This window comes from Ranitomeya variabilis, chromosome 1 (genome assembly GCF_051348905.1).
Source record: "Ranitomeya variabilis isolate aRanVar5 chromosome 1, aRanVar5.hap1, whole genome shotgun sequence".
NCBI lineage: Eukaryota > Metazoa > Chordata > Amphibia > Anura > Dendrobatidae > Ranitomeya > Ranitomeya variabilis.
Window position 1 is genome coordinate 471968181 of NC_135232.1, and position 12391 is coordinate 471980571.

At 44.7% G+C, this 12391-nt stretch overlaps 1 protein-coding gene across 1 annotated transcript in view; it reads left to right on the forward strand.

The window, feature by feature from the left end:
- TDRD7 (tudor domain containing 7) overlaps window positions 1-12391 on the forward strand; it is a 123729-nt gene that overhangs the window by 37276 nt on the left and 74062 nt on the right. The window contains exon 6 of the mRNA XM_077250660.1: window positions 9264-9472. Coding sequence (XP_077106775.1) covers window positions 9264-9472 — 209 coding nt within the window. The remainder of the gene's footprint in view (window positions 1-9263; window positions 9473-12391) is intronic.

The following is a 12391-nucleotide window of genomic DNA, read 5'->3' on the forward strand; positions in this document are numbered from 1 at the left end:
ATCACGACGCTGGCGCCGAGTGAATGGAGGAACTTCCGGGTGAGAACCGGAAGTGACGCTGTAAGCTGAAGGAGCGGTGTGCTGACACTCCCCGGGGGGGGAGGAAGTTCAGGGGCGCACACACCGCTTCCTGGCCGGCCATATTTAAACTACAAGGCGGCAAGCAGGCACCGGTAACGGTCTCCTGCAAGATGGCAGATCCAAAGGAATCAGCGATCCCAGCAGAGAACCCACAGCCTGTCGTGGTACTAAGGGTCCGGTGGGTGAGTGCCTTTGTATATATATATATATGCAGGGAAAGAAAGTTACCTCTAAACAAAAGCATAAAGTGTGTGCACTCTGTGATAGAAGCCTTCCCAAAGCATATGAGAAGCGTATGTGCCGCTCATGCATAGAAAAAACTGTATCCGAAGAGTCATCATCTTTACTTCAGAGTATAAAGGATATTGTGAGAAACGAGGTGCAGAGCACAGTAAAGGAGCAGTTAAAACATCATGGATTGCAGAGCTCCGTAAACCCACCCTCTACGCCTGCCCAAATATCTGATGTAGAATCCGAGGGTGAACTGGGGGAACTTACGCCCGAGGAGGGTTCGGACCTGGACTCTTCAGATGAAGAGTGTGGCCGGCCATATATGTTATCAGAAGACATGGGGAAGTTGCTAAAACTGGTCAGGTCCACCCTGGGGGTTGAGACGCCAAAAGAAAAGCAAACGATTCAGGACTCCATGTTCAGTAATTTAGAGGATAAAAAACGGAAAGTTTTCCCTTTTCACGATAACATATTAAATCTTATCAAAAAAGAATGGAAAAAACCGAATAAGAGGATTTCAGTTCCCCAGGCCTTAAAACGTAAATATCCCTTTGATGAGGAAATTTGCGAGAAATGGGAAAAAGCGCCTAGGTTGGATGCGGCTATCGCAAGTACCTCCAGGGGCATAGCACTTCCCTTCGAGGATATGGGGGCCCTAAAAGACCCCCTAGATAAAAAGGCGGATGCCTTTCTAAAATCAGCCTGGGAAGCCTCAACTTGGGTGTTCAAGCCTGGAGTAGCGGCTACCTGCACTGCCCGTGCCATGGTTAAATGGCTGGAGGAACTAAGCGACCAAATAAAAAACAAGTGTCCAAGAGACAGACTTCTAGAAGTCATCCCTCCACTTCAAAATGCAGCGGGATTCCTGGCGGACGCTGCCATTGATTCGGTACGGTTTGCTGCCCGGGCTAGTGCCCTCTCTAATTCAGGAAGAAGAGCGTTATGGTTAAAAAACTGGAATGCTGATTTTCAATCAAAAGTGAAGCTCTGTGCTGTACCCTGTGAGGGGCAATATTTATTCGGCAGGGCTTTAGATGAAATTTTAGAAAAAGCGGTGGACAAGAAGAAACACTTTCCTCCACCTCCCTTCTTTAAACGACGTTGGTATGACAATCGTCGGTCCTTTCGAGGATCGGGTAGAGGCCGGGGCCGCCCAACGGATAGAACCACACGGGGGAAACCCTGGGGTGAAAAAAGAGAAAGAGGGTTTCTTTTCAATAAACCTCCAAAACCAGATCCCAAACAATTACGCCATATTCCAGGTGGGAGGAAGGTTACGGTTTTTTGTCCATCAGTGGGTAACCTTACAGCCGTCTCCATGGATAATCAACTTATCAGACGGCCTACGATTAAACTTCATCTCCCTGCCTCCTCACCGAATAAAAGTTACTCGGGTGTCCAAAAAGAACCAGTTAGTTCTCGAGAAAGAAGTTCGTCTTCTTTTAGACAAAAAAGTCCTGGTAAGAGTACCTCCACAGGAAATAGGGAGGGGGTTTTACAGCACCCTTTTCCTCACTCCAAAACCGGATGGGTCATTAAGAACAATTTTCAACTTAAAAGAATTAAACAAATTCATCCGAGTGGAAAAATTCAAAATGGAGACTCTGAGAACGGCGGTAAAACTGCTGTATCCAGGATGTTACATGGCAGTCATAGACCTTACCGATGCCTATTATCATGTGCAAATCAGCAGAGAGCATCAACAATTCCTGAGGTTGGTTGTGCAGCTGGGGCAGGTCTACACCCACCTACAATACCAATGTCTCCCCTTTGGGGTATCAGTGGCTCCTCGTATTTTTACAAAAATAATTTCGGAAGTAGCATCCTTCGTAAGGAGAGAAAACATTCTACTAGTGCCCTATTTGGACGATTTCCTCCTTATAGCCGACAATCAAGAAGATTGCATAAAAGCAGTTACGACAGTACGAGAGCTGCTTACCAAACTAGGGTGGATAATAAACTTAAAAAAATCAAGATTGATTCCGGTCCAGATACAAGAGTTCTTGGGGATACAATTAAATTCAATCAGACAAGTCTGTATCCTTCCAGACAGAAAAGTCGAGGCCATAAAACAACGAGTAAGACAAATACAGGTGGCCCAATATGTCTCGGTGAGGGAAGCCATGTCCCTCCTAGGTATGCTAACTGCAACAATTCCAGCAGTCCAATGGGCACAACTTCATTCAAGGGACCTACAGTGGCAGATCCTGTCAGAACAAACAAAAATACCTTACAACTTAAATCGAAGAATCGTATTGTCACAACATGTACGGCACTCTCTAAGCTGGTGGCTAGATTCCGAAAATCTAAAAAAAGGGGTCCCATGGTCAATCCAGAATCCGGTGGTACTAACCACGGATGCGAGCCCGTTAGGTTGGGGGGCACACCTATCAGATCGGATCCTACAGGGTCTATGGGATCCACAAATGCAATTAGCCTCCTCAAACTTGAAGGAATTAACAGCGGTAAGGCAAGCGATTCTTCAAACGGAAGAGGATGTCAAAGGAAAACATCTGGTAGTGTTGTCCGGCAACAGCACAACGGTGTCGTATATAAATCGACAGGGGGGAACCAGATCAAGTCCCCTAATGGAAGAAGCAGGAAGACTATTTTTTTGGGCCGAAAACCACCTTTTATCTCTTACAAGTACTCACTTAAAGGGGTCGGACAACTTTGTCGCAGATTTTCTGAGTCGTCACGTCCTGCACCAAGGCGAGTGGTCGCTAAATCAAAAAATATTTGGAGAAATCTGTGCCATCTGGGGGCTTCCTCAAGTGGATCTTTTTTCCACAAGGCAGAATCGAAAAGTAGAAAGATTCTACTCTCTAAACCCGAAAGAAAACCCGGAAGGAGTAGATGCGTTACTGCACCAATGGAGATTCCAACTAGCCTATGCGTTTCCCCCAATCCCATTAATCCCCACAGTCCTGAAGAAGATCCGAGAAGAGAAATCACGCATAATCTTAATCGCACCCTTCTGGCCAAAGAGAGCTTGGTTCACTTGGCTCAGACGTATGTCCATCTCGGACCCATGGATACTTCCAGAGGTTCCAAACCTTCTGCACCAGGGTCCAGTGACACATCCTCAGGTTCACAGCCTACACCTTACTGCTTGGAACTTGAGAGGGGACTTCTGCTAGCAAAGGGGTTCTCGGATCCGTTGGTTACTACTCTACTGTCCAGTAGAAAGAAGATCACGGCTGATAAATACCAAAGGGTATGGGGAAAATTTTTAGAATTCTCAGGCCGACGGATAACAGATACCGTTCAGAAAGTCCCTATATCAGAAATCCTAGAATTTCTCCAAAAGGGGCTGGAGAGAGGATTATCTACCAGCACCCTAAAAGTGCAAGTCTCGGCGCTTAGCGCTCTGTTTGACCAAAAATTGGCTGATCACCCCTGGGTGTATAGGTTCATTCGGGCCTCCTTTACAGCCAGACCATTTAAACCTCGTCCAAAGGTCGCTCCCTGGGATTTAAATTTAGTTTTAAATGCCTTGACCACCTCTCCTTTTGAGCCTCTTTCCTCCATATCGGAAAAAGCTCTAACTTTAAAAACGGTCCTTCTCATTGCCCTTACCTCAGCCAGACGCATTAGTGAGCTTCAGGCTATATCTATAGACCCTCCTTACACTACATTTCTAGAGGACAGGGTAATTATAAAATCTGATCCGGCCTTCTTACCAAAGGTCAACTCGAAATTTCACAGGGACCAGGAGATAGTCTTGCCTTCATTTTGTGCCAATCCAAAATCCCAGGGAGAAGAAACCTTCCATTGCTTGGACGTCAGACGTTGCCTACTTCAATATATAGAAGTGACAAAACCATGGCGACAGTCTTCAGCTCTTTTTGTCTCCTTTCAGGGGGCAAACAGGGGAAAAAAGGCCACAAAATCAACCATTGCACGATGGCTCCGTATGGCTATATCACTTTCCTATTCCTCTTCGGGGCAGGTCCCTCCACCTGGTGTTACGGCCCACTCTACTAGGGCTATTTCCACATCTTGGGCAGAGAGGGCAAATGCATCGATAGAGCAAATCTGTAATGCAGCAGTATGGTCTTCACCCTCTACTTTCTTCCGCCATTATAGATTAAATCTAGGGCTATCAGATCTTGCCTTTGGTAGAAAAGTACTATCTGCCGTTGTCCCACCCTAGAGGTTCTTTCTATTTCTTCCTCTCATGTACCGGTGCTGTCATGGGGAAGGGAAAAAATGATAATTACTTACGGGTAATTTGATTTTCCAGATCCATGACAGCACCGCTCTAGTTCCCGCCCTATCTTGGTGATGGTGTGTGATTCACAAAAAAAAAAAAAAAAATCTTAAAAAAAACAACAAATCTCTTAAAAAAAAAAAACAAACAAAAAAAACCCCACAAACAAAAGATGGGGTAATAACCACTTAACGTAACAATAGATAAATAGTCTTGGAGTTTAAAATAATGTATATATGCCTAAAACTAACATAGCGGTTACCTTACATTCTCTGTAAACAAACTGAGGAGAGAGGTGCCGCCCCCATCTTTTATCTCCTATGCAGGTTTCCTGTTCTTGGGGGCGGGACCATCTCTCATGTACCGGTGCTGTCATGGATCTGGAAAATCAAATTACCCGTAAGTAATTATCATTTTTCTCCCCTCAGTCCCATCAGACTTTTGATTTGTGCTGTGGACCTCTGAACAGTGAGGGTTGATACCCCAGCCTTTGCAGTGTGGGTGAATAGTGCTCCCTCCCTCTGGCTGGCACGCTCTCTGCGGTGGTCTCTCCAGTATCCCTCTTGCTGACGTGCAGCAGGACATCTTGCAACACCTTTCCCAGCTTGCCATGACTTTGCCTCTTCCCTGCTCTTCTGTGCTGCACGTGGCTTGCAGTTTGCGGCCTTGTCTAGAGCCCTCATGCTCTGGCCCTCCTGGGCATTTCTCTATCTTCATCTACTTTGATTCCTGGTGATTTGCTGCTCCTCTTTGGGCTCTGTGTCAGCAGCTGTGGTTGCCCTGCAAAGCTGCTCAGACATCTGCATTTCTAAGTACCTCTCTGCTAGTGCCACCTCCATCGCTGATTCTTCCTGTCTACTTTATTTTAGGCCTGCCAATGCGTACCCAAGACCAGACACCTGATATTTGGACCCAGACTCGGGCATGTCTCAGTAGGCTCTGCCTTATACCCAGGGGTTGTCATTAACCTGGCTTTGGTTCGCTCAACACATTTGACAGCTTTTCTGTGTGTCACCCCCCTTTCTTTTGTCTTTCACGATATCTGATTCGAGGGAAGAGCACCCATGCCAGCCATGGCACCCATCCATCCTTACCTGTTATGCACGTACCTTTTCCGCTCAGACTAGCCTTATTTGATCTGTTCTGCCTGTGTATGCCCACCACCCCAGTTAAGGCCGCACAGGAGCATTCCTCATGGCAACAGTGCAGTGCTTTTCCTAACCTATTAACTCAGTTGCTGTCTGAACAAACCAGTTTCCCAATCCCTGGATACTGTTGTGGAGCGTCTACTTAATCACCACTACCACCACTGGTAGAGATGGGGTGGAAGGATCCATTGGCTAATTTCTGGTAAAAAAAAAAGTTTCAGATCTTTATTTCACATGATTAAAAACTAATTGTCCACATAATTTAAAAAAGTGCCCTATTGTCTGGACAATTCGTTTTTAATCATGTCAAATAAAGATCTGAACCTTTTTACCAGAAATTAGCCAATGGATCCTTTTATTTCCTTTTTCTCTGAATCTTCCAGTGGTCAAACTGACTTGTCAGCTAGTCAGTGAGGCGCAACTGTCTATATACTACACGATAAAGCTTATTTTCACTTTTTTTCCACCACTGGTACTCTTGCCACTTCCCAGATTTAGTCAGAACCACAAGCTGAGACCTCTTGGCATGGCAGATCACCCACACGAAACAGGCTTCCAAGCTCTGTCTTTCTCTGTGGCCCCTTCTGTCATTCTTTTCTATGCACTTTCTACAACCCGCTCTCCCTCTCCTGACAGTCTTATTCAGAATTCTAAATGGACATTGACCATGCCCCTAAAATTAGAAACTTGGTTTACAGCTTTATTCATTTTAATAACATTCAGAGCTTCAAGAGAATAAAATACAACCTCAGAAACATCAGTAACTTTATGAAGTTTGATGAGGTCCCGTCCAGGCAATGGAAAGACCCAGAGAGGCATATTCAAAAGCTTAAACATTTGGACATTCTTCTGCTGATCTTTCTAAATGGTCATCCATTCCTACCGTATCTCGCTTATACAAATCCTCTGGTTTACCATCAACATGAGATGTTTATCTAAAGAATCCGACAAATCGTTTTTTGGCTCTGCTTTTGTAGCTACTTAAAGGGAACATGTCACCACAAAAATATTAATCTGCAGTTTAATAACATTCTTAACCCGCCTGACACCTGCACTTCGCTGAACGAAGATGGAAGAAAATGGACTTTATTCTCTCTGCAGCGTTCCACTTTCAGTCACTGGAGCAGTGACTGCTCTGGTTCTGTCATAGCTCTGAGTATACAGAGCGGTGACTGGAACTGCGCCACAACCCTGGCTGTCAGTCAACCATAATGTACGGCAAGCGTCAGCCAGGGCTAGGAGCACAGTTACAGCTGCCTCTCTGTATACTTGGAGCAGTGACTGACCTCACGCCGATTCCACCCCCCAACTGAAATAACACCGCCATCCCTGACTGACAGCCCCAATGCAGAATCATGGTGTGGTTTCAGTCACGGAGGCGGTGTCAGTGCTGGTTCAGTCAAAAGCTCTGACTTAACTGAGGGGCGGCTGTAACCGCACCCTCGGCCCCCGGCTTGGTTACAGCTGCCGCTTTGTATTCTCAGAGCTGTGACTAAAACTAGAATGCTGCAAGTTGAATAGTTAGTTTTCCCCCCACAGTGTTCGACTACGTGCAGGTGCCAGCCTTCATAATAAAGCAATTAATTTGAAGGTTAGCACCATATCTGCAGATTAAGGGTATGTTCACACGATCAGTAAATGCTGCTAGTTAGACGCTGTGTACTTGTGCAGCGTCCAACCCTTAGAGCATACTGGATGGGATTTCAAGAAATCCTGTGTCCGCAGACCCCCGCGGATCTCCCACTGAGACGGACATGCGGGTCTCTCCAGACCGCAGTATGTCAATTTCTCTAGCGGAGACGCGAGCCTCCAAAACAGAAATTTCACCTATACAATGTATTGGACTCAGTGAATCCGCACAGTTCAGTGAACACATGCGGATTCACCTGCGTTCAGTAGACTGCAGTTCTTTGGTCGCAGTGTACATTTGCTTCGACCAAACCGCTGCCACTTCCGGATCATCCACACATACCCTTGTTTTTTTTTTCTTTTTCCTGTGGTGACAGGTCTCATAAGCAATAAATATATAATATAAACAACTCCTTTAAATCAGCCTACCGTTTCCCTTGCTCACCAAAACTGATAGAAGATCAAAGCTCCCTGGCCCAGCTGCATGTGAGGAACTAATTTTTTCTGTTTAGTGGCATCAGTCAACACCCATGTTCTCTCCATACACCAATGAATCCTATGAGAAAAGAGATTTTTCAGTGCATATTAAAAACACTTTTTTGCCACAAATTGATCCAGAATTTGAATATTTAGCGTGATAAGTCTTCACTAACAGAAGTTTATGAATTGCTTATATACCTTAGATAACCGAGCAAGTGTTTGGCCAACTGCTATGTCTTCCAAACCCTGTGTAGAAAAGCTACACATGTTGGCCGAGCATGCATGCATTTTTGATTGGAGGCGTGTAGTGTAATGCGAATAACACAAAAATCATTGCATGAAATATACACAGGTCCTTCTCACAAAATTAGAATATCATCGAAAAGTTAATTTATTTCAGTTCTTCAGTACAAAAAGTGAAAACTCATATATTCTATAGAGTCATCACAAACAGTGATCTGTTTCAAGTGTTTCTGTTAATGTTGATGATTATGGCTTACAGCCAATGAAACCCAGAAGTCATTATCTCAGTAAATTCGAATAACAAAAAACACCTGTAAAGGCTTCCTATGCATTTAAAAAGGTCTCTTAGTCTGTTTCAGTAGGCTCCACAATCATGGGGAAGACTGCTGACTTGACAGATGTCCAGAAGGCAGTCACTGACACACTCCACAAGGAGGGTAAGCCACAAAAGGTCATCGCTAAAGGAGCTGGCTGTTCAGAGTGCTGTATCCAAGCATATTAATGGAAAGTTGAGTGGAAAGAAAAAATGTGTTAGAAAAAGGTGCTCAAGCAACGGAGATAACCACAACCTTGAAAGGATTAAGAAAAGGCCATTCACTGTGCTTGATTGGGCAGCAAACTCGCCTGACCTTAACACCATAGAAAATCTATAGGGTATTATCAAGAGGAAGATGAGACACCAGACCCAACAATGCAGACGAGCTGAAGGCTGCTATCAAAGCAACCTGGGCTTCCATAACACCTCAGCAGTGCCACAGACTGATTTCCTCCATGCCACGCCACATTGATGCAGTAATTGATGCAAAAGGAGCTCCGACCAAGTATTGAGTGCATTTACTGAACATACATTTCAGTAGGCCAACATTTTGGATTTTAAAATAATTTTTCAAGCTGGTGTTATAAAGTATTCTAGTTTACTGAGATAATGACTTTTGGGTTTTCATTGGCTGTAAGCCATAATCATCAACATTAACAGAAATAAACACTTGAAATAGATCTCTTTTTTCACTTTTTGTATTGAAGAACGGAAATAAATTTAACTTTTCGATGATAGTTTAATTTTGTGAGAAGCTCTTGTACCTCCCACGTTTTAATGTCAGACGAGTTGGGAGGACTCCATAATCATTAGATGGTCATTGGGATGGTCCTGCTGAAATGAGCAGGTTTTAATTATTTCTTATTAGTATTTAATGACATGTCAGTGTTCTGTAATGTAACTCTTTCATTGTCTGTTTTAGCAAACGTGATCTCTTCAGGCAAAGCTCCTCTGCTTGGCAATTTTCAACCTAACCTTCCCATAATACAGAGCAACCTGCGAGATCTGTTTAACAAACACAGCCATGGTATTCTTTTAGCCAAACTGCCAAGTATATACAAGGAGACCTTCAAGCAAGATCTTGATGGTGAAGTGTTAAAACAAGTTGTGAATTGGAGCCACTTATGCACGGTATGGAACGTCTTGTAATTCTGTATAGTCAGACATCATAATTCGACTCCACAATGCACTGAATCCTGGAAAGATTGGTGGTACTGGGGGTCTTTAACCCCTTCACCATCTTGGGTTTTTCTATTCTAGGTTCGTTTTTTTGCTACTCTTTAGAGCCATTTTTGTTTTTTTTTTTGTTTTTTCGTTCAATATGTGTTTTTTTTTTTTTCATAGCTTCTCCATTTTTCAGGATCTGGGGCTGGGTGAGGGCTTATTATTTGCGTGCCAAGCTGATGTTTTTATTGATACCATTTTGGTGTACATGGGTCATTCCATGTCAAGTGAACCAATGATTTTTACATCTATATGTTTAATTGTTTTGAGATTTTGTTATTTGGTAATAGTGTCAGAGAATGCAAAATGTGAAGAAAAAAAATTCTAGAATTTTTTATTTTTTTTTTAATTGATTTTCAAAGTTCGGAAAAAGTGTGAATTTCGGTGTTGCCTGCCTTTACATTTCTCCTCATAACTCAGGCTAGAAAAAAGATAGAGAAACAAAATAAACACCATTCTACTCAGAACTGTATAGGTTTTCACCAGATATGTCACAAGAGTATCTTTGATAATATTTTACCCATGTGAACGCAAAATTTTAAAACGCATTTCCAAAAATAGTGTTTACCGTATATACTCGAGTATAAGCCGACCCGAGTATAAGCCGACCCCCCTAATTTTGCCACAAAAAACTGGGAAAACTTATTGACTCGAGTATAAGCCTAGGGTGGAAAATGCAGCAGCTACCGGTGAATTTCAAAAATAAAAATAGATGCTCCATACTGTTCATTATGGCCCCATAGCTGTGCCATATAGTGCTCTGCACCATTATTGCCCCATAGCTGTGCCATATAGTGCTCTGCACCGTTCATTATTGCCCCATAGCTGTGCCATATAGTGCTCTGCACCATTATTGTCCCATAGCTGTGCCATACAGTGCTCTGCACCATTATTGCCCCATAGCTGTGCCATATAGTGCTCCGCACCGTCCATTATTGCCCCATAGCTGTGCCATACAGTGCTCTGCACCATTATTGCCCCATAGCTGTGCCATATAGTGCTCTGCACCGTCCATTATTGCCCCATAGCTGTGCCATACAGTGCTCTGCACCATTATTGCCCCATAGCTGTGCCATATAGTGCTCTGCACCATTATTGCCCCATAGCTGTGCCATATAGTGCTCTGCACCATTACTGCCCCATAGCTGTGCCATATAGTGCTCTGCACCGTTGCCCCATAGCTGTGCCATACAGTGCTCTGCACCATTGCCCCATAGCTGTGCCATATAGTGCTCTGCACCATTACTGCCCCATAGCTGTGCCATATAGTGCTCTGCACCGTTGCCCCATAGCTGTGCCATATAGTGCTCTGTACCGTTGCCCCATAGCTGTGCCATATAGTGCTCTGCACCGTCCATTATTGCCCCATAGCTGTGCTGCTGCTGCAATAAAAATAATAAAACACATACTCACCTCTCTTGCAGCTCCTCGGCGCCATCTTCCCGGCGTCTCCCTGCACTGACTGATCAGGCAGAGGGCGGCGCGCACACTATATGCGTCATCGCGCCCTCTGACCTGCACAGTCAGTGAGGAGAGAGAGAGACGCCGGGAAGATGGAGACAGCGCCCGGCGTGTGGAACGCGGACAGGTGAATATGCGATACTTACCTGCTCCCGGCGTCCCGCTCCTTCCCCCGGACAGCTGGTCTTCGGTGCCGCAGCCTCTTCCTCTATCAGCGGTCACCGGCACCGCTTCATTAGAGAAATGAATAGGCGGCTCCGCCCCTATGGGAGGTGGAGCAGCCTATTCATTTCTCTAATGAGCGGTCCCATGTGACCGCTCAGGGGAAGAGGCTGCTGCACCCGGAGACCGTGGGACGGGCAGGGGGAGCGATAGGAGCGCCGGGACTAGGTGAGTATGCATCAGCGCCCTCTCCCCCTCACCCGCCGACCCCACCGCCGACCGTGACTCGAGTATAAGCCGAGGGGGCACTTTCAGCCCAAAAATTTGGGCTGAAAATCTCGGCTTATACTCGAGTATATACGGTAATTTCAAAATTTTAAACTGTATATGTGACTGCTATGCTCCTAGCCACATCTGTACCAAACTACAAGCTGGGATCGTGATGGGATCATATTTTAGAAAATAAAACTATTACACTCTCAGTTCGAAAATCTCCAATTCAGATCTGTTCAGCCTGTGGTCTAACAGTGTGGGGTCTATATTTACCAAATAATCCATGATTGTTAGATATTACGGTATTATTTTATTGTGTTACAGAGTCTTAGAAGCAGGAGAGGACAGAGAAGGCTTTGTTAGAGCTCAGCCTGAGAATGAGCATGGGTAGACAGTGACTGCAGAGCAGATGACAGGCCGGCAGCTCGAGCCTCCAGAGGCCGTATTCACGCCAAATCTTATCACCCAGGAAACTCCTCAAATGGAGGGAGAAAAATACTCTTAACATCCAATTCATGCATTGTACAAACCAGGACTACGAAGAGGAGGAGAGTTTGTGAAAACATCGGTTACAGGAAGCCGAACCCATCACAGGGACTCAGCAATGCCACACTGTCATTCTACTGTATGTAGGGAGTTGAGGTAGAATGGCGTGCACTCTGATAGGGAAGGGACACGGGTGCGGGCTGAACCTGGATATAATCCAGTTAGGCCATAGATTTGTTAGACAACAGCCGCACTCGCACTATAGATTTTCTGATGCAAAAATAAGTAAATTTATTCACCACAGTAAAGCATAAAACAAATGTTTGTTGGTGTAGCAAAACAACAAGGGTTGTTGAGGTAACATTTCGACCCCGTAATGGGCCTTTGTCAAACCTCACTAGAAGAGACAATAAAGACAAGATATATTAGAAAGGTATGACATGT